Below are 26846 nucleotides of genomic sequence, written 5' to 3'. Positions count from 1 at the left end.
AAAAGCATATATAGAATGGGAGGAATAGGGCTAAGTGACAGCACATGTGAAAAAGACTTGGGTATACTAATAGATCACAGACTGAATATGAGTCAACAGTGTGATGCAGCAGCAAAAAAGGCAAATGCAATTCTAGGATGTATTAACAGAAGCATACAGTCTAGATCACGTGAAGTCATTATTTCCCTCTACTCCTCTTTGGTCAGACCTCATCTGGAATATTGTGTCCAGTTTTGGGCACCACATTTTAAAAAAGACATCAACAAACTGGAGCAAGTTCAGAAAAGAGCGACCAGAATGGTGACCGGTCTGCAAACCCTGTCTTATGAGGAAAGGTTGCAGGATTTGGGAATGTTTAGTTTGCAAAAGAGAAGACTGAGAGGAGACTTAATAGCTGTCTACAAATATCTAAAGTGCTGTCACATTGTAGAAGGATCAACTTTATTCTCATTTGCACAAGGAAAGACTAGAAGCAATGGGATGAAACTGAATGGGAGGAGACACAGATTAGATATTAGAAAAAACTTTTTGACAGTTAGAGTAATCAATGAGTGGAACAAGCTGCCACGAGAAGTGGTGAGTTCTCCTTCAATGGAAGTCTTCAAACAGAGGCTGGACAGACATCTGACTGGGATGATTTAGCGAATCCTGCTTTGAGCAGGGGGTTGGACCAGATGGCCCAGGAGGTCCCTTCCAACTCTACCATTCTATGATTCTATGATTCTATGATTCTATGACCTCGCATTATCACCTCGGTTCAAAACGGAGGTTTATTCTCCGCCTAAGGAGTAGCATCAATACCCCTCAAAGGAATAGGCATCCGCAGAAGTATCATGGGAAAACTACAACGTTTAGCAAAGTCTAAATCCATCAGATTCAAAGCTGCTCCTGAATCTACAAAAGCCTTAGCGGAAAATGTGGATAAGGAGCATATCAGAGTAATTGCCAAAAGAAACTTAGGTTGTACACTGCCCACAGCAAATGTGTGTGCAAAACATTTCTCTCGTTTAGGGCAGACAGAAATAGTATGAGAGGCGTCTCCACAGAAAAAACACAGCTTATTACGCCTTCTAAACTCCTGACGTTGCGCCCTAGACAGAACCCTATCACATTGCATACAGTTGTGGCCAAAAGTATTGACACCCCTGCAATTTTGTCAGATCATACTCAGTTTCTTCCTGAAAATGATTGCAAACACAAATTCTTTGGTATTATTATCTTCATTTAATTTGTCTTAAATGAAAAAAACACAAAAGAGAATGAAGCAAAAAGCAAAACATTGATCATTTTACACAAAACTCCAAAAATAGGCCAGACAAAAGTATTGGCACCCTCAGCCTAATACTTGGTTGCACAACCTTTAGCCAAAATAACTGTGACCAACCGCTTCCGGTAACCATCAATGAGTTTCTTACAATGCTCTGCTGGAATTTTAGACCATTCTTCTTTGGCAAACTGCTCCAGGTCCCTGATATTTGAAGGGTGCCTTCTCCAAACTGCCATTTTTAGATCTATCCACAGGTGTTCTATGGGATTCAGGTCTGGACTCATTGCTGCCCACCTTAGAAGTCTCCAGTGCTTTCTCTCAAACCATTTTCTAGTGCTTTTTGAAGTGTGTTTTGGGTCATTGTCCTGCTGCAAGACCCATGACCTCTGAGGGACACCCATCTTTCTCACACTGGGCCCTACATTATGCTGCAAAATTTGTTGGTAGTCTTCTGACTTCATAATGCCATGCACACGGTCAAGCAGTCCAGTGCCAGAGGCAGCAAAGCAACCCCAAAACATCAGGGAACCACCACCATGTTTGACTGTAGGGACCGTGTTCTTTTCTTTGAATGCCTCTTTTTTTCTCCTGTAAACTCTATGTTGATGCCTTTGCCCAAAAAGCTCTACTTTTGTCTCATCTGACCAGAGAACATTCTTCCAAAACGTTTTCGGCTTTTTCAGGTAAGTTTTGGCAAACTCCAGCCTGGCTTTTTTATGTCTCGGGGTAAGAAGTGGGGTCTTCCTGGGTCTCCTACCATACAGTCCCTTTTCATTCAGATGCCGACGGATAGTACGGGTTTCATCATTTTCTCCATATAAGCCATATCATTCAGTGCACTTGCTCTTTCACTATGATATACATAAAAGATGAGACCCGGAGATTTTTTCTGTACCTATTTTTAAAGGTATCCTTACTCAATTACCAGGTCTAACACACCTGCTTAGAACAGTGCTTTCCTTTTAAATTTTTTCCGTACCTGTACAAGGTTCTGTACTTCCCATTCCCTTTCCTCCCTTCCTTCCCTTACCCTGTTTAATGACTAAAAACCAATAAAATTATTTGAAAAGAACAGTGCTTTCCTTAGATAGACCCTAGTGTCAACGTATTCCTTTGTTGTTTTCGCTCTGCTTGAATTTTTTATCTATTTTTTTTAAATAATTAATCATTAAAATTTGAATATTTTAATAAATACTTTTTTGCAATATTACGTCTTTTTTCCCTCATTTCATTTCAATGAGGTTGTGTATAAAAAAATTTGTACTTAGCATGCTGTACTATTTTGGTCATGACTCTAGTGAAATTTCTCTTGCGCAAGAGAAATTGACATGCTGTGATCAGGAAAGACGAGTCGCATGTCTGTCTCTGTGAGTGAGCCGCGGGCATCTGTGGATGCATAGTGGGCATGGGATTTTTTGAAATCCGATCCACTATGATGTAACATCTGCACGAAATGGGTTGGACACTGCATAAGTACTCAGCGTCCAACCCGCAGCGTATACTGATCGTCTACACATACCCTGAAAGCCTCTAACGCAATTCAAACTGAGCCTAACAATTATAAAAGTGTTCCTACCTTTTCCATCTCCACTAGGTAGGCATCAATAAAATCTCGGGTGTAGTTTGGATCCCAAGTTTTTTTATGCTCTAAAATCATTTCCTTTAGGAAAGCGATCAGTTCATGCTGCGGTTGCATCACTCGGTCAACAATCCATGGGATGTGGTTGAGAAAAGGAATTTCATTTAGAATCTAAAAAATAAATGAGTGAATTGTACAGTGTAATAATTAATAGCTACATATGAGTAAATGACTGTTAAATGTGCTCTTGGCAACATGAATTATACATAATTTGCTGATGCTAGACAAATAAAATGATCCTTTGTTATATACTAAATTAAAGGGGTTGTCCAGGCTTTCGGGAGAAAGTCTGCAGTCAGATAATTATCATCGTGCAATACCATCCGTGAGGCATCTGATTGGCTCCGAATTAATTCTCCAGAAGGGCAACAACTCCAAACACAGAGTCAATGCCATTAAGGACTTTCTTCAGTGTAAAGAAGAACAAGGAGCCCTGGAAGTGATGACATGGCCCCAACAGAGGCCTGATCTCAACACCATCGGGTTTATCTTGGATTACAGGACAAGACAGAAGGATTTTTGCAAGTCTATATTCAAAGAAGATCTGTGGTTACTTAACGTCCTATTCTAGATTTCTTGCTACCTAGATTCTTGCTACCTGAGGCAAAAAATCATGTGATGTCCCACCATGCAGTACAACATAAACCGGCAGTTAAGTAACGCAATTCTGTCATTGTTTATTGGGTTTTGATTTTACTGTATTCAATGTACGGTATAAAGGACCTATGAACATGGTTCTTCAGGTCAGAACGTTCAAAGATTCAACGCTCAAAGATTTAAAAAAAAAAAAAAAAATTTTGTGCTGCACCCAGGTGGCATATGTTTGATATTAGGAATGAGCGAACATGTTCGGTGATACTCAGTTATCACTCGAGTATCACAGTGCTCGCTACTTGACTCAAAATCGAATCACTGCCACGCATTCTTGGCACCTTTTACGCAGCCAATAAGCATGCGGAGATTGCCTCTGAGTCACTGTAATGCCGTAGCCATCTTGTTTGTGACATTGCTATGATTTGCTGACATCATCAGAGGTTATAAAAGGATAGACACCACCCGGCTCGGTGCACTGACACTGAGCCATCATAATAACAGCCCTTCTAAGGGCTAATTGTTTGCAGCACATTCAATCTGCATTTAGCCTAGGGAGGGAGAGAGAGTCACAGGAGCAGAAAGAGTGACAGTCTGAAAAAATGGATTAGTCCCGTACAGTCCTCTGGCAAATATATAGCTGCAGTTTTTTTGTGGGGGCTCGAAAAATTTAATATATTTTGATCCATCAAGTATTATTTGCTCTGAGGTCCCTTTATGTGTTATATAACACACACAAAAATCATTGAATCATTTTCCTGGGCTACATTCCTTAGCTATACACTATTCTGCAATGTGGTAAATTTCTTTGATCTGTAAAACTGCTAAAAAGCTTTTAAACATTTTGTAGGCCTCTATTTCTCAGACATATAGTGTTACGTGTTCTGTGAACATTTCTGTGATCTGTAAAACTGCTAAAAAGCTTATAAAAAATTCTGTATGCCTCTATTTCTCAGACATACAGTGTTACGTGGTCTGTGAACATTTCTGTGACTCATTTGAAACCTCTACCCTCTGATACTACGTTTGTGAGAGTGTCTGAGTTATTGCCAGTATCAGCGCCAGCGCGCTATTGCTCCATTGCCTCAGCAGCTTAGCGTCAGCTTTGCTCCTGCTAGTTAGCAGTGTCTTTACAGCGGTTCTGTCTTTGCCACACTGCAGTTGCAGCTCTTCGTGCATCTGCGGTTGCGACGCTCTACACCCGATCCTTGTCGGTAGGTCTAGACGGAGTAAGTACCGACATCTAGTGCTACTCCTGTGACCAGATACCGCAGGTGCAGCGCTGTAGTTCTGTGTCCCAAACAGACTCAGCGTTTTTGTGTTTTGTTTCTGTGACTCTGTGAGTTCAACAGAGTCTGAGCATTGCACATTGGGTGCCATTAACCCCTGTGCACATTACCGTCAGATTGCTCTGCCGTCACCTAGCAGCAGTTATTACATCTTCTGCACGGTGGACCCCGAGTGGCGAAGGTACTTTATTTATGTTTTTATTTAGTGCCTTCCGCCACTCCTAACAACGGTCACACGAAGGCAAGGGTGGGAGCGTGTCACAAAAGGTGGACAATGATGAGACACAATTGCCAGAAAGTCAGGAGGAGGAACAGGGTACGTAAGTGTAAGACAAGTTGGTGGATGATATAGTAACTGACCCAACCTGGCAGGAGGAAATGCAGAGTGAGGACAGCAGCACACAGGGGGAGGGAGGCATAGCACCCCAACAGGCAGGAAGAAGCAGTGTGGTGGCCGCAGACAGAAGGCGGGCAACCGTTCCCCATAACACCAACATGACGGAAGTTGCCAGTCTAACTGTTAGGTCTTCCTAAGTCTAGTTGTTTTTTAAAGGCTCTGCCGATAACCATAAACAGGCCATTTGTACCAACTGCCATGCCCGCATCAGCAGGGGTAGCAAAATTACCAATGTGAAGCCAAAAAAGGAGAAATATGCAGCACTCACCGATATAGCTGAAAAACTGTGCGTCTTTATTTCACATAAATTCCATCATTAGATGTGTGGACATGCAGGACGTTAGAGGAATGCTAGGGGAGGGACCCGTAGAAGCGAGTAATCGCGAAACGACCGCTGTCCAGCACCTCCCTCCCCTTGCATTCCTCTAATGTCCTGCATGTCCACACATCTAATGATGGAATTTATGTGAAATAAAGACGCACAGTTTTTCAGCTATATCGGGGAGTGCTGCATATTTCTCCTTTATTCGCTTCACATTGAAATATTCACGTTTTTTCATGCAAGCACCTCCGTTTTTTGACTGAAATATATACCGCAATACTTCAGATAAATAGCTCCGTCTGTTAATGTGGTGATTTGTGTGCCCTAGTATGCCATTCATCTGTTTGCTCTTTGCTGGGATCTAGCAAAACTACCAACCTGACCACCACCAGCATGATCAGGCACACGGCAGCAAAGCACCCAACTTTGTGGGCTGAACCCCAAGGTCAAGGAAATGTGTCTGCCGGTGACACCACTGCTTCGTCCACTGTTGTGCGTGCAAGCAAATCCACTGTCCGCGGTGCATGCAAAGATGCCGCCTCTCCTGCACCTGTCATTGCCCACACTTAACTAGCACCATCAGCAAGGATGTCCACTACCCTGTCATGGCGCAGCCTTCAGTTGTCCATACCCCAATCATTGGAAAGTAAACATGCAGCCAATGCCCCACAGGCCACAGTACTAAAATGACACATTTCTCATCTTCTTGTGCTCAAAATGTTGCCTTTTAGGCTCGTGGAGACAGAAGCTTTCCACAACCTGATAGCGGCAGCCTTCCCAAGGTACTCGCTCCCCAGCCGACACTATTTCTTATGAGTACATAGGATAGTCACTGACTCGGTATATAGTGATAAGAGATTCAATGAGATGTATACCAAGTTTAGGGAACGTGGCTATCCCCTGAATCTACTCCTTGATGGCACTACATCAGCTGAACAGCTCCGCCAATCAGTTGACAAACGCATTCCCTTTGTTCATACATATCACCCCTATGCATTCATTTTACATAAAAGTATTAGAAAACGTTGGGGACTTCTTCAAACAGCTTATCCCAATATTGCTGAGTTTAAACACCCATTTTTACCTTGTTTTAAACACCCTCCTAATCTTCGTGATTCGCTTGTTAAAGCGGATATTGGCCCTAGAACTAGAAGTACCACACAAAGGTTCTTGCAGGCTCCAAAAACTGGTAATTTCCCCTGCCTACACTGCAACCAGTGTAACAATATCCTCAAGGGTAATTTCTTTCACCACCCACACTGGGAAGAAATATAATATAAAAGATTTCTCTACATGTGACATGACATATGTAATATATCTAATCAAATGTCCTTGTGGTCATTTATATGTGGGAGAGACTACACAGCCTTTTAAAGATTGTATCTCAAACCACAAATCCACCATTAGGTGTAAAAATATGCTTCCCCCACTGCCACATAATTTTATCACTATGGGACATAATGTCACTCAGCTAAGATTCCAAGTTACCGAACAGGTCCCCGTTACCTAGACGGGGTGGTAATCGTATACACATCCTCAAGAAAAGAGAAGCATACTGAATTCACGAGTTGCAGACCTTGTCCCCAAAAGGTCTCAACAGGGAATATGAAGTGTTGTCATTCATTTAATGTCACTATTTGTTATTATAAATCAAGACTGGGGTTATGATTATTGGCTGTTATTTTATGACGTTATAACCTTTATATCTATGCCAAGTTAGGCATATTCTGTTGGGGTTGGTTATACCTGCCATTTAGTGGTCATTAACCTATTTATGTTTTTTTTTACAGAGCAGTTTATATTGATGTTCGTCCTGCAAATTCACTTCCCGCTCCTCCATTCTTACCCGGCTGCGTTATCATATAGTGACCCTATATCTTTGTGTTTCACACTATTATCTGCTCATATACTATGTAACTATGCATGGTTTTGCTACGCTCATCTTTTGTATGTCCGATACATGCTTTTTGCTACTTTTTAATTACGGTATGCTTTTTGTACTCTATTTATATTGATTGTGAATTAATAAATTAACTATATAACTTTAATAACATTGTAATCCGTTACTCTGTTTGTTCTCCTTTAAAGATTATGTATATGGAGTGGAATATAGATTAACATGGCGGTACATTTTCATTCATGTCCGCCTTTTTCTCCTAAGGTTTTGGCATTTTGTTTGTTCTAATTATTTCTTCTGTGTTTTTCACAGTTTTCTTGTGCCTCAGCATGGATTTTCATGCACGTGACTGCACATGGTGTGCACAGTTAAATGATGCCTTTCAGGACAACACTGATGGGGGTTCTGACAGGTGCAATCGAGATTTGCAGGAGGCTATGTTTCAGTTCAAAGACTTATTAAAGAAACGGACTCGCATCTGGTGGAATCACGCCTTCTTGGATGAATACACCCAGAAAGGCTTAATTCCCAGAGGGTTGAGGATCCAGGGGTTTCCGTTTTTCCCCATACAAGACGATGTCTTCAAAAACAAATGGGAGGAGTTAACAAATACCTGCTCCAAGGGTTTCCTTGAATTACTTAAACTACATAATCAGCAATCACTTGAAAAACTTGAAAGTGAAATTGAAGTGGTACAATTAGCACTTCAAAAAGATCTGACGGGTGATGATCTAAAAAAATTTAATGACTAAATAGACATAGAGTGTCAAAAGTGGGCCCAAGACATCCAAACGATGAAAACAAAAAAATTCAAGAGAGACATACAAAATAAAACAGCGTCATGGGTCTATAGGTGGCGTAATCCGGCCAACCGATCCCGTCCACAATTCAGGAACACATCTCGCTCTAGGTCAAGGTCGACCTCAACTAAATCTAATTTTTCATGTGATGAAGACACTGCATCTCAGTCTTCTAATTTTGGAGGAAGCCCTACATCTGATATAGTCACTAGACGAGTCAATACGTGCCAAGCTACCAAGTCCAAAAACACGGCCGGACGCACTGCCTCAGGTGGCTCACAAAATGGTTTAGAGGTGGTTAATCTTTCTTTACAAAGGCTCACTGATACACAGCTTGATGTTTTAAGTAAGGACCTCACCTTCTCCCCCACTAACTCCATTAATTATTTTTCAGCTGTGAAGGACCTTCATTTGTTGTCACGGAAGCTGTTATTACGTAAGCTGCACAATAAGAATCATAAGAATCAGTCAGACGAAAGTTTGAGTGACAGCGAGCAGGAGGCGCTCCGTAATCTGGAGGATCTCCTAACGGAACAATCTCTGTCATGTCGGGCTAAGTTCCCCCAAATGTGTTACCAAGGTCGACGAAGTTTCCCCCCTTGTCTTTGAGTCCAGCCATTGATATTTTTACTAAACTTGTTACCCGGGATTTTAAATCATTGACTACAAGACGAATACATGATAATTTAACTCGGCGACAGCGTCAAGCTGTGTCCGAGTTGCAATCACTTCCTAGGGTGGTCATTAAATCGGCTGACAAGGGGGGAAACATCATCATTTGGTCAACTAATCTCTATGAGCATGAGGCTTTTCGACAGCTGAAGGATCCCCATACCTACCAGAAGCTGTCATATAACCCTACACCCTCCAACTCATTAGAGCTTCAACAGATCCTGATTCGTGCATTAGATGAGAATATCATTACAAAGGAGGTTTTTGAGGGGTTAATGGTGGGGTCCCCTAAGATTCCTACCTTCTATCTCCTGCCCAAGATCCACAAGGACGCCGCTGACCCCCCTGGCCATCCTATTGTGTCTGGTATTGAGGGACTATGTGATCCTGTCTGTAAGTTTTTGTGCTACTATTTGAAACCATTAGTAGAAATGTTACCATCATACATCTGAGACACAACGGATGTCCTCACCCGGGTCGACAGCATCCTTGTGGATGATCATGCCCTTTTTGTTACGGCCGACGTTGAATCCCTATACACCTGTATTAATCACACTTTAGGTTTGGAGGCGGTCCGCTTCTTCCTGGGGATGTCCGACCTCAACGGGCCTATGTGCGAGTTACTCCTCGAGCTGCTTCAATTTGTCCTTCCTTACACACAATTTTTTTGTTTTTAAGGATTCTTACTATCTACAGTGATGCGGCACAGCCATGAGCGCGACCTGTGCGCCCTCGTATACAAATCTCTTCCTGAGTCACTGGGAGAGATTTGTCATTGGTGACGGGGGCATGCCGACCGCCTCCCATGTGCTATGCTGGCATCGCTATATTGATGATGTTTTATTTTTGTGGAATGGGATGGTGCAGCAGCTCGGGGAGTTTATGGCATGCTTGAAAGTGAATGAGTATAACATCAAATTGACCTATACGTCTGATCCTAAATTCTATTGATTTTCTGGACGTCTCTCTGTCTCTTGATACTCATCGGTACATCCAGACAGACGTTTACAGAAAACCAACATCTGTAAACTCACTCTTGCATGCACACTCCTCGCACAACTCATCTACCATCAGGGCCGTCCCGGTCGGTCAGTTCCTCAGGATGAGGCGGCTCTGCTCCATCAGTGATAGTTTTGAGAGGTGGGCCCTGGACCTCAGGGAACATTTTCGTTATCGCGGATATAGCAACAGGTGTATAGGGAGGGGTTACGCGCGTGCCAGAAATACACCCAGGAATGATTTACTCTATCCTAGGGATGGCTTGGGCAGGAGAGGAAGAAATAAGAATGAGACTGTTTGTTTCATCTCCACCTTTAACCACGAGTGGGACCACATGAGGAAAAATTTTGGTCCAGCATTGGGCGGTTCTTGGCGCTGAACGTTCTTTGGCTCCAGCAATTGGTAATTATCCACAGATGACCTCGAGGAGGTCCAAAAATTTGAAGCACCTACTCGTAAGGAGCCATTACACCTCAGATAATCCTAACCCTTTTGGATCTAGAGGCCCTATGCCAGGATCCATTCCCTGCAGCCACTGTCTTGCCTGCCCGAATGTCCTGCGGTCCACGACGTTCCACTCCTCTGATGGCTCTAAGAGTTTTGATATCAGACAACATATATCATGTGGTAGTACTAATGTTGTTTACTTCGCTACATGCAATGTCCCATGATAAACGTTGGTTTAACATCGAGGGAATTATGAGTGAGAGTGCGTGAACACGTTCGGGACATTCGTGCGGCCAAGACAGTGGTCGACTCCTCTACCCTTAAAACCATTCCCCGTCACTTCAGGGCCTTTCATGGTTCTGACCCTAAGTCATTCAAAGTTAGGGGCATTGATATTATCCCTCTAGAGATTAGAGGTGGGAATTATAAAAAATTATTGGCCCAACGTGAGGCCAAATGGATATTTACTTTGGGGACCTTAGCCCCTAAGGGTCTCAATGAGTCTTTGAATTTTGCCTCCTTTTTGTAAATCTCAATTTTTTGCACTCGTCATGTATATATCCAATTTGAGTATTTTGTCATTTTCTTGTTTTTAATCTTTTATTTTCTCTAATTAGGTTTTCATTTTTCATCACCTTTATCTATATTGTGGGGTTTCTTGGAGCTACCAGGCACTTTTGGGACATGACATCTGAGTTGTTATTCTTCATCTTCAGTGTTGAAGAAATAAACATCTACCATTCATCAAGCCTTATCTATTATATTGTATTTGCTTAAATCTGTTTATGATCCTTTAAATTGACGGTTTGCTGTATGTGTTTATCAATATGTATTTATGTGATTTTACTCTTTTCCGGCAGTGCGCCTGCACACTGTCCCCTTGTATCCTTCAGTGGGCCCTGGCATCTATACGCTTCCTCGCATGCGCAGGAGGGTTCCCCTCCGTGCGCCCGCCTGGATGCCTGATGCCTGTGACTCGTGAAGGACCTTGTGGAGACACAGCCCATGTGCCGCTACTAAAGGTACTAGTCTGCTATGCTTACCTCACTCCCCTTGAGAAAGTGACTAGAGTGGATGTGAAACGCGCGTCGGGGGCCATATACTCTCCTTGGGTGTCCGTGCATATATCCTATGGTAAGCGCCTATGTGTGACAGGGCCATTTCCCTCACCTGGGAGTTATTTTTATGGTTACTACTATGTCAAGGTGCATTATTGCTTCCTCTCAGCAGGGTTGCCACTGTAGGTGGCTCACATTGTTGTTAACCCTGTGAGTACGGGTTCCTATGCATGGTTTTGCTACCCTCATCTTTGTATGTCCTATATATGCTTTTTGCTACTTTGTAATTATGCCTTTTGTACTCTATTTATAATGATTGTGAATTAATAAATTAACTATATAACTTTTATAACATTGTAATCCGTTACTCTGTTTGTTCTCCTTTAAAGATTATGTATATGGAGTGGAATATAGATTAACATGGCGGTACATTTTCATTCATGTCTGCCTTTTTCTCCTACTAAGGTTTTTGGCATTTTGCTTGCTCTAATTATGTCTAAAGGCACAATACAGTTTGTGGAACACATATTTACATCACTTCCGGTTTTGGCACGGACACGTTGTCTCACCTCCCCGCCATATTAGGACTCAAACAATCGGTCCCCTGCTCTCCAAACAAGCGGCGGACACTGCGTTTGGTTGCCGGCATACAGCTACTATCCACCACCAGTATGATAAAGTACTATTAGCTACATAAGCGCATATTTTATACCTGCTAGCCTTTACTAATATGTTACCAATTTATTATGTTCCACATTCACTACCAGTGTGATACATCAGGGATTTTTAGTACCTGATAGGATCTTATCCTCCCATGATCCACATTATCTCCTTACTAGTCAGGTTAGGTTAATATCATTATCCTAATTATAAACATCATCATATTCTCTAAATTCATTTTTTCCCTATTATACATTTAGAATATCCTTCTACCTGATCCGGCCACCGCATGCACGGTTTTACCCTGTGCACATGCCCGGATATCTCTCTCTCTTTCTCTTTCATACCCCGTTCTCTCTCTCTCTTTCATACCCCGTTCTCTCTCTCTCTTTCATACCCTGTTCTCACTCTCTCTTTTTCATACCCCGTTCACCGGCTCGTGGATCCTTTTTTTCCCCGGCGACTCCTTTGCAACATAGCCGTGTCAGGCGCCGTAAGATGCGCAGCATATACTTCCGGTCCCTCCGTTCACGGTCGGATCCGGCACTCCATCTTTTTGCCGCACGGCGCCGGAATGCCACCGACGGACATGTGAAAGTAACCTAAGCTGATAGTGCAGGTAGGAGGCAGAGTCAAGGCCTTGCCTCAGTGCCTAGTAGTGGTTTGCCTGTACGTCACTGTGCACTTTGTCTGCACTCCACAGTAGCCAGCGTCTATTAGTGGCGTTCGCAGGTGCAACGCCGTGTGCTTAGTGGGTCTAGAGAACCTCTTACCCCGCATCCTTTGGGCAGAGTCTTGTGACCGTACACTAGCGCTGACTCAGCTGTGCCCTGAGACAGTCAACAGGGTACGGCATCTGTGTTATGCGGTTCCGTGGCTCTGTAAAGCAACAGGGCCCATCGCTACTGCACACTGGGTGGCGTTTAACCCACGTGTGTCCAGTGCGATACCGCCATTTTGTGTCCGCCATTACCGAACAGCAGTTAACATCTCTGCACGGTGGACCCCGGGCTGCGAAGGAACCTTATTACCTCTTCATATTTGGTGCGTTCCACCAGCCCTAACATTATACTAGCGTCAGGGTCTGGCTAGTAATGGTGGACGAACAGCGACTTCAGCAGCTGGAGGGCAGGTTGTCAGCTCTCGAGCGCATAACCTCAGCCATGGATGTTACCGCAGTAGCTGTTCAGGCTGATAGCGTGGCTGCAGCTAGTTTGTCCACTGCCACCCCTGTTCCAACCTTACCCCACCTCCCACTGCCAGATAAGTTGTCTGTTGATAGCAAGTCCTGTAGGGGATTTGTGAGCCAGAGTGCTATACACCCTGAGCTCCTGGCTGCACGTTTCCCCTCATAGCGGGCCAAGGTGGGATTCATAATATCCCTCCTGTCGGACAGGGCGCTGGAGTGGCTGGAGTGGGTCACGCCGCTGTGGGAGCATGACGATCATGTGGTGCAGAGTGCTCCGCGGTTCCTGAGCACTCTGAAACAGGTCTTTTTGGGGCCTCAAGTCACCCATGATACAGCGCTCCAACTGCTGGCACTGACACATGGCTCGTCCATGGTCAGCCATTTTGCCATCCACTTCTGGACTTTAGCATCTGAGCTGTAGTGGCCGGACAAAGTCCTTATCCCTGTATTTTGGAGTGGACTGGCTGACCATGTGAAGGACGCTTTGGCCACTAGGGAGATTCCCGCCAAACTGTAGGAGCTAATAGCGGTGTCAACTCACATCGACCTTTGTTTTAACAAGCAAAGATTGGAGCGAGCCCAGTGTAGGCAGAGGTTTCGGTTGGCTCCCACCTTTGCCAAACCTCTGGAATCTCCGGTCCAGGCGTTCGAGTCACATGAGACCATGGAGGTGTCACGAGCGGGATCTAAGTCCCGGACCGCTCGTGCACTCAAGGTCTGTTATGTCTGCCGGCAGTCAGGACATCTTGCCTCCAGATGTCCTTAGTGGTCGGGAGAACATCCTCGTTTAGTGACCATATGAAGTGGTTCACTAGACATAGTGGAGCTTTCCTCCAAACTGTCCTTCACAGGGACAATTACCATTGGTCCGTCTACTCATACGTTAGAGCTTTACATGGATTCTGGGGCAAAAGGCAGCTTTATGTCTTCTGCCTTTGCCCTACAGCACACAATTCCTCTGGTGATGCTCGCCAAACAGGTGACCGTACAAGTGGTAAATGAGTCGACACTGCCCTCACAGAAAACTCATCAGACCTTTTCATTTACTCTATCCATGTCTCCATCCCATCAGGAGATCATCTCCCTGCTAGTCATTCCCAAGGGAATTGACGAGGTCCTCTTAGGGATACCATGGCTATGCTACCACTCCCCTCATATAGAGTGGTCCTCAGGGAGAATTCTGGGAAGGAGTGAATCCTGTGAGGGTAGATGTCAGAGGGAGTGCGATCAGGTTGCTACTACAGAGGTACCCACAGATCTTTCCTCTCTCCCCAAACACTATTGGCCTTATGCGGACGTGTTCTCCAAGAAGGCTGCGGAGACCCTTCTGCCTCGTCGCCCCCTATGACTGCCCTATTGACCTCTTGCCTGGTGCTGAGCCTCCTCGGGGTCGAGTCTATCCACTATCTTTCCCGGAGATGGAGGCAATGACTCAGTACATCCAGGAGAATCTGGCAAGAGGATTCATTAAGAAGTCAGTCACCTGCAGGGGCATGTTTCTTCTTCATGCAGAAGAACAAAGAACTATGCCCTTGTATAGATTACAGGGTTCTTAACGCCATCACCTTTAAGAACAAGTACCGTCTCTCCCTGATATCTGAGCTATTTGATAGGTTGCAGGGAGCGAAGGTTTTTACTAAACTTGATCTGTGGGGTGCTTACAACGTGATTCGCATCCGTGAGGGGGACGAAGGGAAGACGGCATTTAACACCAGGGACGGCCATTACCAATTTCTAGTGATGCCCTTCGGTCTCTGTAATGTCCCTGCCGTTTTCCAGGACTTTGTATGCAACATCTTATTCGATCGCTCATGACAGCACCACCAAGAGAGGGATCCGCCCTTCAGGAAGGATCAGTTCAGCACTTCCAATATAGTGCCCTTCCCTTTGGCCTTGTGGTTGCCCCTCGTGTATTCACTAAGGTTGTAGCTGAGGTCATGGCCCACCTTCGTGAATCCGATATCCTTGTAATTCCCCACCTCGATGACTTCCTTATTGTAGGCAAAACAGCCGATCATTGTTTGGGGCGGCTACAAAGAGCAATGTCCATCCTGGAACACTTAGGGTGGATACTAAATATCAAAAAATCGCGGTTACAGCCCCTGAGAGTACAGCAGTTTTTGGCCCCAATTTTAGACTCACAGAGTCAGGAGTGTCGTATACTGCCCGACAAGTTATTTCACCTGCGTTATCAGGTCCAAAACGCCTCTAACAACCGCTCCATGTCCCTCAGAAAAGCTATGTCCCTGTTGGGCTCTCTCATCCTGCATCCCAGCGGTTCGGTGGGCACAGTTTCATACGAGATCTCTACAAGGGGATGTTTTGTTGAATGATAGAATTCTTGGGGGTCGTTTAGGTCAGCTGACTTTGTCCCAAACCACTGTAAAATCCCTTAAATGGTGGTTTGATCAGAGAAACCTATCCAGAGGGGTGCCCTGGGAGTATAATATAACCCAAGCAGTTACCAAGTCCTACCGGTTGGGGGGCTCATGTGGGTGAGGTTATGGTCCAGGGCCTATGGGAACATCATGAGGTAGAGGCGTCTTCTAACCTGAGGGAACTTACAGCAGTAGAGCGGGCAGATAAAAAACTCCTTCTATACCTGCAGGGTCATCACGTGCGAGTTCTCTCCAACAATCAGGTCACAGTGGCTTATATCAACCACCAGGGTGGGACTCGTTCCAAACCTCTGATGGGAGTAACAGAACGCCTCTTCCAACTTGCAGAAAAACATTTTCTATATTTGACAGCTCTTCATATAAGAGGAAAAGACAATGCCACAGCAGACTTTTTAAGCCACAACCTTCTGAGGCAAGGGGAATGGTCTCTAAAAACTGCCATTTTCAACCTGATTGTGCGAAAGTGGGGTCAGCCGGATGTGGATCTCTTCGCCACCAAAAAGAACATGAAAGTGAGACAGTTCTGTTCACTGGATCCCAGAGAAAACCCGCTGGCAGTGGATGCCTTCCTCATAAAATGGGACTTTAGTCTAGCCTATGCCTTCCCTCCCTTATCTCTGCTACCTCTAGTAGTGAGGAAAATCAGAAAGGACAAAGCAAGGGTAATAGTAATCGCTAAGCAAAAGGATTGATGCTCCAGCTCCATAAAAACAATTTTAATCAGTTTTTTTCTCTGTTATAGTAACACTGATGGATACAATGAATCAGGTTATATGTTCCTATTTAGGACCTTAATGAAATCGATCACCTGATACAACAGACCATCCCTATTGGCTACTTTAGCCTATATATGTTTGATGCTGCTAAACTGAGGCTAGCTATGAAAAAGATCCACAAAATGCATTGCCATTATACCAGCAGCTGTGTGTACACTCAATATATTGGAGGATGTTTCTGCCAATCTATGATATTTTAAAATTTTTTCAATAAAGAAAATTGTTTTTATGGAGCTGAAACATCAATCCTTTTGCATCCTGTTACCTCCACATTGGGTCTGAACGGAGTTCCGAGCACCTGTGGCAGTTGGATGAGCTGGCTTACGCTTTTGCACAGTTTTGTACTTTGTTTAATAGTAATCGCTCCCTTTTGGCCCAGGAGGGCATGGTTCTCATGCCTAAGGACCATGTCTGTGTCCGATCCTTGGTTGCTGCCAGACATTCCAGATCTCCTATCCCAGGGCCCAGTCTACCATCCTCAGGTGGCTGGCCTTCATCTGACGGAGTGGAGTTTGAACGGTCATTACTGAAAGACAGGTGGTTTTTCTCCGAACTTAATAAATACCCTTCTTAAAAGCAGAAACGAAATTACAACCAGGATCTATGCCAGGACCAGGAAAAAATTCCTGCAGAACTCAGGAGTTAAGGCTGGAGAAGCGGTTCCAATAGCCCAAATCCTAGAGTTCCTTCAGAAGGGTCTAGACATGGGTCTCTCCACCAGTATCCTTAAGGTACAAGTATCAGCCCTGGGAGCCCTCTTTAGCTACGACGTTGCCGGTAATCACTGGGTTTGTAGATTTATTAAGGCAGCAGGTTGATCCAGGTCCATAGTTAGGGATAGGTTTATGCCATGGGATTTAAACCGAGTTCTCAAGGCCATGACGGAAGCCCCGTTTGAGCCCATTTCATCGGCCTCGGTGAAAACACTCTCCCTCAAAGTGGCCTTCTTGGTAGCACTGATGTCAGCATGGAGGGTGAGTGACATCAAAGCACTGTCTAGGTTCCCTCCATATACACAATTCCATGACGATAGGGTAATACTTAGGCCTGATCCAGCGTACTTGCCTAAAGTAGCTTCCAGTTTTCACAGGACACAGGAAATATTTCTTCCATCCTTCCTCCCCAACCCGGCCAACGAGAAAGAGATGAAGCTCCACACCCTAGATGTTAGAAGATGTCTCTTTGAGTACTTATCAGTTATTGGAAAAAGGACATTGCCTTGTTTGTCTCCTTTCAAGGCACCAGGAAGGGCCTTAGGGTGTCAAAGTGCAAATTGGCTAGATGGATCATTGAGGCTATTTCGCTGGCATGCACATCAAGTGGCAGGCCGGCACCTGAGAGGCTGAGGGTGCATTCCACTCGATCCATGGAAACCTCGTGGGTGGAGAGGTCGGAAGTCTCCATTGACCAAATATGTAAGGTGGCCACATGGTCCTCTCTGAGCACGTTTTTTCAATCATTATAGGTTAGACTTGGGTTCTTCCTCAGACCTTTCCTTCGGTGTGCTGCAGGCTGTAGTCCCTTCCTAAGTAGTTATTACTATATATAATTCTCTCGGTGGTGCTGTCATGGGCGATTGAATAAAGTCTTAGCTACTTACCGTTAACAGTATTTTTCGGAGCCCATGACAGCACCCTTAGATTTCTTTTCTCATTGGTTGTTCACTTCTTCCTCTTATAAGGTTCACATATGTGAAATAGTTAGTTTTAGAGTATTGTACATAATTTTTCCAATAACCTTGGTGGTCCTCATGAGCTCTGTAAACCAGCTGATGCGTGGGAGAGGTGCCGCCCTATTGTATCTGGAGATTTCCTGTTCCTGAAGGGCAGATCCCCTCTCTCGGTGGTACTGTCATGGGCTCTGAAAAATACCGTTAACGGTGAGTAAATAAGACTTTCCAGGACATGCTCACAACCTCGGTCGCAGTGTAACTGGATGATATTCTCATCTACTCTCCAGATATAGACTCCTACCGGAGAGATGTTTGCAAAGTCTTTGACTTCCTATGGGCAAACTCCCTCTATGCCAAGTTGAAGAAATGTGTGTTTGAGCAGGAGTACTTGCCTTTCCTAGGCTATAACATCTCCGCCTAGGGATTGGCTATGGATCCTGCCAAGCTACAGGCTGTGATCGACTGGCAGGAACCCCATTCTCTCAAAGCGGTGCAGCGCTTTATGGGGTTTATTAAGACATACTGATAGGGACTTTAGATTGTGAGCTCCATCGGGGACAGTGATGACAATGTGTGCAAACTGTAAAGCGCTGCGGAATATGTTAGCGCTATATAAAAATAAAGATTATTATTATTAACTATTATCACTAGTTCATTCCCCACTTCTCAACTTTGGTAGCTCCCTTGGTTGCCCTCACCAAGAAGAGAGCAAATCCCAAATTGTGGTCGGAGGAGGTCTCTAAGGCCTTCTTCTCTATCAAGTCCCACTTTGCTAGAGCTCCCATTTTACATCACCCCAATGTAGATAAACCACTCATTATGGAGGTGGATGCCTCATCCGTCGGTGCTGGAGCAGTCCTCTTCCAAAAGGATGTTCAAGGTTGGAAGCATCCTTGCTTCTTTTTCTCCAAGACTTTCACACCGGCAGAGAGAAATTATTTAATCAGGGACAGAGAGTTGCTAGCTATGAAGTTGACCTTGTCAGAGTGGAGACACCTCCTGGAGGGGGCTTGTTTTCCTTTCCAAGTCGAAACCGACCACAAGAATTTGGTGTACTTACAAAACGCCCAGCGGCTAAATTCTCGCCAGGCTAAATGGTCCCTGTTCTTCTCCCGGTTCCATTTCACCCTCCATTTTCTCTCTGGGGAGAAGAACATTCATGCCGACGCTCTCTTCCACTCTATAGTTTCATCAGAGGAGGAGCCTTGGTTAATTGTCACTTCTGAAAGCCTGAGGTCCGTGGCCCTGGTTTCGCTTGAGTCTGTGCCCCTGGGCAAGACTTTTGTGCCACCTAATTTCTCTCTTGGGCTCACTCGACCAGTGTGGGTGGACATTTTGGTACCAAGAGAACATCTGAGCTTCTGGAGAGGATGCCCTGGTGGCCGCATATGGTCCATGACATCGGAGACTATATTTGGGCATGTGTCTCCTGCGCCAAGAATAGGTTTTCTCGACAATGGCCTGAAGGGCTACTTTAACCCCTGCCGGTGGCGGACAGGCCCTGGGAAATGGTCGGGATGGACTTTGTGGTGTGCTTACCCAAGTCCCGTAGCTGCACAGTCATCTGTGAAGTCACCCACTATTTTTCCCAAATGGTGCACCTGGTGCCCCTTCCGTGGGTACCTTCTGTACGGGTCTTGGTGGCGTTGTTCATTAAGCACGTTTTTTGCCTACAAAATTGTCAGTGACGGTGGTCCCCAGTTTGCGTCTCGGTTCTGGAGAGAGCTTTGTCGCCTACTCTGCATTGAGTTGAATCTCTCTTCAGCTTACCTGTTATGAATGGGTCACCGAGGAGGATGGCAGGAACAGGCAGAAAATAGACTGAGCAAATGATGGGGCCCAAACTGTCTACATAGGACAGGACAGAAAAGATACAGTCTGCAATCATGCAAAAACCCTGAAAAATCCAACACATCTGATATACAAAAAACCTGAGGCCACACAACCTCACCCCCCCGCTAGATCAGCACTCTGGTGTGAACTGGAAGCAAAGCAAACGATACTAATATAACAGGGGACTGAACAAACTAGCACAAGCTGTAACATATGGAGCGGGGCCCAGCGCTGCCCCCAGCAGGGAGTACGCTGAACCCTCGCAACAAAGCAGAAAGCAAAAAAAGGCACAACCAGATTAGATGCAAAGGATTAGCAAAAGAATCACTTAACTGAACCATGCAGATCAAGCAGGAGACTGAAGAGCTCAAAATGGACAAGGCGGAAATCACCAGCAACCACTAAGGGAAGCCTGCTCACTTATATGCTCCCAGCCAATAATTCCAGATTCCCAATCATCGTCTTCAGGTGGAAAACTTCCATCAGACCGGCCAGCTTCACTACTCCCAGTAACTACCAGAGGGAGCTCAAGCTCAGAAGTCCGAGCGAGAGAATTCGCAACAGTACACCCCCCATGAGGAGGGGTGACCGAACCCTCATCCACGCCACCAGGCCGATCAGGATGGGACCGGTGAAAAGCATGAATCAATCTCTTGGCATGAAAATCAGAAGCAGAGACCCAAGAATGATCCTCCTGGCCATAACCTTTCCACTTGACCAAGTACTGAAGTCTCCATCCAGCCAGACGAGAATCCAATATCTTCTCTACCTCATACTCCAAATTACCCTTAACCAGTACAGGGTCAGGGGGCGCCACCATGGGAACTACTGGCTCCACAAATCTTTTCAACAAAGATTTATGAAAAACGTTATGAATCTTAAATGTAACTGGAAGAGCCAAACGGAAAGAAACGGGGTTAAGGATTTCCAAAATCTTATAAGGTCCAATAAACCTTGGCTTGAATTTTGGAGATGCAACCTTCATGGGAATATTTTTTGAGGACAACCAAACCATATCACCCACTTTAAACCGGGGACCAATGGGAAAACCGTTGGGCCTTTTTCTGAGAGTGGGACAACTTATCCACTACTTGGTCCCAAATCTGCTGCATTCTCTCTACCACAGAATCCACACTTGGGCAGGCAGAAGCTTCCACCTGCCCCAAAGAAAATCAAGGATGAAACCCAAAGTTACAGAAGAAAGGAGACATCAAAGTGGCAGAACTAGCCCTATTGTTTAGCGCAAATTCGGTCAAGGGCAAAAATGAGACCCAATCATCCTGATCAGCAGATATAAAACATCTCAAATAGGGCTCCAAAGTCTGGTTTGTTCTCTCAGTCTGCCCATTGGTCTGAGGATGAAATGCAGAGGAGAAAGACAACTGAATTCCCAGTTTGGAACAAAAGGCTCTCCAAAATCTGGAAACAAACTGGACTCCTCTGTCCGACACAATGTTCTCAGGAATCCCGTGCAAATGAACCACTTGTTGAAAAAACAAGGACACCAAGTCAGAAGAAGATAGCAACTTTGGGAGTGGTACCAGATGGACCATCTTAGAAAATCTATCACAGATCACCCAAATAACAGTCATTCTCTGAGAGACAGGGAGATCAGAAATAAAATCCATTGAGATATGAGTCCATGGCCTTCTGGGCACTGGCAGGGGCATCAACAAACCACTAGCACGAGGACAGGGCTTGGACTGAGAACAAGTCCCACAGGACTGCACAAAATTCCTAACATCACGAGATAAGGCAGGTCACCAAAAAGACCGACTCACCAAATCTCTGGTACCAAAGATACCTGGATGATCAGCCAACGCGGAGCAATAAATTTCAGACATTACTCTTCTCCTCCACTGGTCAGGGACATACAATTTCACCATAGGGCATCGTTCAGGTTTATCCTCCTGAAATTCCTCCAAGGCACATCTCAAATCGGGAGAAATGGCAGAAAGAACTACACCCTCATTTAGAATGGTAGTAGGCTTGGTCACATCAAGAGAATCCACAAAGAAACTCCTAGAAAGGGCATCTTGCTTAACATTCTTAGTGCCCGGAAGAAAGGAGACAACAAAATTAAAACACGTGAAAAGCAAGGCACACCTAGCCTGTCTAGGATTCAAGCGCTTGGCTGATTCAAGATAAATCATATTCTTGTGATCAGTGAGGACCACAACTTGATGTCTAGCTCCCTCCAACCAATGTCTCCACTCCTCAAATTCCCACTTCATGGCCAACAATTCCCAATACCCCACGTCATAGTTACATTCAGATGGAGAAAATTTTTGAGAAAAGAAGGCATAGGATTCATCTTAGGGGTTACCAGATCTCTTTGAGACAAAACGGCTTCTGCACCAATCTCAGAAGCATCTATCTCAAGCTGAAATGGGAGTGAAACATCAGGTTGCCATAGAACTGGAGAAGTGAATCTCTGCTTAAGCTCCTGAAATGACGAGACTGCCTCTGGAGACCAATTCACCACATCAGCTCCCTTTTTGGTCAAATCAGTCAGAGGTTTAACAATACCAGAAAAATTACTTATAAATTTACTGTAGAAATTAGCAAAACCCAAAAACTTGTGAAGAGCCTTCAGAGAAGTGGGCTGAACCCAATCATAAATGGCCTGTACCTTAGCCGGGTCCATTTCAATAGCAGACGGGGACAAAATAAATCCCAAAAACGAAATCCTCTGTACACCAAAAAGACATTTCTATCCCTTAACATACAGAGAATTGTCCCTCAAAATCCAGAACACAGTCCAGACATGTTCTACATGAGAATCCCAATCACTGGAAAAAAATCAAAATATCATCCAAATAAATGATCAAAAACTTATCCACAAGGTCCCGGAAAATATCATTTATAAAAGATTGGAAGATGGAAGGGGCATTAGTGAGCCCAAAAGGCATCACCAGGTACTCAAAATGTCCCTCCGGAGTATTAAACGCCATCTTCCATTCATCCCCGTGCTTGATGCGAATAAGATTATATGCCCCCTGAGGTCAAGTTTGGTAAACCAACAAGCACTTTTAACTCTGGAAAATAAGTCAGAAATCAGGGGTAACGGGTACTGATATTTAACAGTGATTTTATTAAGGGAACGATAGTCAATACATGACCTTAATGAGCCATCTTTTTTGGCCACAAAAAAAATCCAGCACCCAAAGGCAAAGAGGATGGTCTGATATGACCCTCCTCCAATGATTCCTTGATATAAGATCGCATAGCATCATGTTCAGGTACCGATAAGTTGAAAAGCCGACCCTTGGGAAATTTACAGCCGGGCATTAACTCAATTGCGCAGTCATAACTCCTATGAGGAGGCAAAGACGCAGACTTACTCTCACTAAATACATCAGAAAAATCAGCCAAATAGTCAGGAACATCTTGAGACTGGGGAGTGGTGTAGAAAACAGGAGTGTCACTAAGAACACATTGACAACCCCAACTCACCACAGACACAGATTTCCAATCCAAAACAGGATTATGGGTTTGCAACCAAGGAAAACCCAGTACAATAATATCATGTAAATTGTGCAACACCAAAAATTTAAAGTTCTCTTGATGGTCCGGGGCGACCCACATTTTCACCTGGGTCCAAAACTGGGGTTTATTCTCCGTCAAAGGGGTAGCATCAATCTCCCTCAAGGGAATAGGGGTCCGCAGGGGCACCATGGGGAAACCACAACATTTAGCAAAGTCAAAGTCCATCAGATTCAAAGCTGCTCCTGAATCAACAAAGGCCTTAGCAGAAAATGTAGACAAGGAGCAGATCAAGGTAACCGCCAACAGGAACTTAGGCTGTACACTGCCCATGGCAAATAAGTGAGCAAAACGTTTTTCTCGTTTAGGGCAGACAGAAATAACATGAGAGGCGTCCCCACAAAAGAAGCATAACTTATTACTAGTGTTGAGCATTCCGATACCGCAAATATCGGGTATCGGCCGATATTCGCGGTATCGGAATTCCGATGCTGAGTTCCGATACTTTTTGCATATCGAATACCGGAATCGGAAGTTCCCATAATGCTATCAGCCAGTTTGATTTGATTCAGCCAATGAGGAATCCTCAGAAGTGTGGGCACATCCTGTTAAGCATGTAGGCATGTTAACTAATGGCATGGCTGTGATTGGCTGCTGAAATAATGTCATGATGCACTATAAAAGCCGCCGCCGCCATTTCGGGTTCACTCTGCTGTGAATTCAGTAAGGGACAGGCTGCTGTTCAAGACTCTGAGGGACAGTTAGAGATAGCGATTTGCAAAATAATATTGTGCTTTACCCAGGCTACATTATCAATCACTGTAGCTTTCTTTTGCCTTGCAGCGCTGTTCACAGCTGTCTGCAAGGTCTGTGTGAGTGCAGCTCATGCTGTAGTGTGTCCTGCAGCCACCTCTGGTTGTAGGCCGCTCAGCGTGCATCACTGCCTCATACATATTTTTGTTTTATTGCTGCTCATTTTTCATTAATTCTCCTATTAGTGTGCAACTGTGAATCCATCCGTATCCATATACATTGGTTGCAAACACTATAGGAGTAGACATTGGAGCCTTTCTGCAGCCTTTCAGTGCTAGTGCCCAGTTCTCTGCACTGTTCATGGCTGTCTGTGAGCTCTCTGTGTGTGAGTGCAGCTCACGTTGTAGTGTGTTCTGCAGCCACTTCTGGTTGTAGTCCGCTCAGCATGCATCACTGCCTCATACATAGTTCTTTTTTTATTTTATTGCAGCTCATTTTTTCTGATTTTTTTCCTATTAGTGTGCTTCCATCCGTATCCATCTACATTGGTTGGTTGCAAACACTATATAGGAGTAGATAGAGGAGCCTTTTTTCTGGCTTGTGCCCTGTAGCCGCAGCCAGATTAGTATTAGCCTATTTTTTTTAGCCTCATCTTTTGCATTGTAGGTTACCTTCCTGCAATGTAATAGCTACAAAAAGTTTGTGATACTATCGCTTTCACATCATTGGTCACATTCTTTTTGTTTTTTTGAAAAAAACAAGTAAATAAAGTTCACCAAACACTCCACTTGACAGTTGTGTAGGCCACATTAGCTCATATTAAAGTGTAGTCCACACACGTTATAAAATTAGTGTTTCTTATACCTGTTAGCAGCTGTTCAGGAATAAACACACTAAGCCCCCTTTGTACTTTTCTGCCTATCTTTATCAGTATACCAAGATGAAGAAGGCAGGGAGTAAGGCACGTGGAGTTTCAGCAGGGAGATGACGTGGGGATTCTGTGCCTGCTGCGGGCACCAGTGACTCAGCATCCCCCAGTTTTACCAGGCAACAGTCCTTTATGCGCAGCTTTGTAGGACCTCACCGTACCCCACTGCTGCGGGACGAACAAATTGAAGCTGTTGTCGGATGGATGGCAGCTAACGCATCGACTTCAATGACTTCCACATCCTCTCAGGGCCAGAGCACTGAAGAGCAACCATCTGTCTCTTCACCACCTGCCAAATTGCCCAGGCAGTCAGAGAGCCCTGGACAGGAGCCATCTCTACTTCTGTTCTCTGAATCTCTTGGCTTGGAAACGGGGCCAGCCAAGCAGAATTCTAGAATGTGAAGAAGAGGGAGTATGCAGTGATGCGCAACTGCTTTGTCCCTCTGAATCTGAAGAGGCGGGTGGGCCAGTGCCTATGGTCAGCACACCTCAGTACGCATCAGATGATGAGACTCAGGTGCCACTTTCTGGTGCGTACTGTGCTGGCGAGACTACCCAGGAGAAGCAGGTGTTTAAAGAGGGGAGTGTAGATTATGAGGTCCTTCACCCATCATGGCATGAGGAACAGGAAGGTGGTGGGAGCAGCTCGGAGGAAGAGATTCCCCGAATGACCAAAACAGGAGGGAGAGGGAGGGGGCAGACTTGGTTGCCTGCAGCCTCCACTTCGGCACCCGTTAGGAGCATTCCTCTTCCAAAACCCAAAACGGGAGCTCCCAGGACTTGCAGTGCGTGGTCCTTTTTTGACACAGTTGCAGATGACATTTGCTTTGTCAAATGCGAGCTGTGTCATCATAAAGTCAAAAGAGGGAAAAGTGTCAGCAACCTCAATAACACAAATATGTGGAAATATGTGCGGACCAAGCACGTGGTGGAGTTACAAAGACACACTGAAGACGTAGGCCAACCTACAGCACCACCTACCACCTCTTCAGCTCGTGTTGTAGCCTCTTCCTCCAGCTCACACACAGCTGGTTCGGTTTCCTCACAGGATCGCCATGGAAGAACTTCTGGCACTGTTGTCCAGAGACCCAGTGACATTCCACCCACAGTACCACGTTCCCTGTCATCCTCACACTCCCAGGCCACTCTACAGCCATCGGTAGCACAGGCATGGGAGAAAAGGCGGCCATACTCGGCAAACCATCCCCGAGCACAGGCTCTGAATGCTGGCATTGCCAAACTAATGGCGCTTGAAATGCTCTCATTCAGGCTGGTGGAGACTGACACCTTCCGTAACTTCATGGCATTGGCAGTCCCACAACACACTGTGCCCAGCCGCTTTTATTTCAGCAGGCAAGCCGTCCCTGCCCTGCAAAAGCATGTGGAGGGAAAAATTAAACATGCGCTACTAAACGCCGTCAGTAGCAAGGTCCACCTGACCACCGATGCGTGGACCAGTAACCATGGACAGGGAAGTTACCTTTCCCTCACTGCCCATTGGGTCAATGTTGTGGGGCCGGGTACAGATCTGGAGAGTGGCGCTGTACGTGTTCTGCCAACTCCAAGGATTGCAGGAATCCAGTCTGTACACATTGACTCCTCCTCATACTCCAGTTCCTCAGAATCAGCTCTGCAGGGGCCTGTTACGACCGATATGAGCACAGCCGTGGCCAAGCGTCAACAGGCCGTGCTGAAATTAATTTCTTTGGGGAATCAAAGCCACACAGCGCAGGAGCTCTGGAATGCCATCAAGCAGGAGAGCGACGTGTGGT

General features: G+C 45.1%; 1 protein-coding gene across 1 annotated transcript in view; it reads right to left on the bottom strand.

Moving 5' to 3' along the window:
- LOC141098689 (cytochrome P450 2D15-like) overlaps positions 1–26846 on the bottom strand; it is a 279275-nt gene that overhangs the window by 52994 nt on the left and 199435 nt on the right. The window contains exon 5 of the mRNA XM_073586655.1: positions 2844–3017. Within this exon, the coding sequence (XP_073442756.1) occupies positions 2844–3017 (174 nt within the window). The remainder of the gene's footprint in view (positions 1–2843; positions 3018–26846) is intronic.

The sequence above is a fragment of the Dendrobates tinctorius genome, unplaced genomic scaffold (assembly GCF_039654945.1).
Source record: "Dendrobates tinctorius isolate UK_male_01 unplaced genomic scaffold, ASM3965494v1 ptg000094l, whole genome shotgun sequence".
NCBI classification, from domain to species: Eukaryota; Metazoa; Chordata; class Amphibia; order Anura; family Dendrobatidae; genus Dendrobates; species Dendrobates tinctorius.
This window is presented reverse-complemented; position numbering and strand designations above follow the sequence as displayed.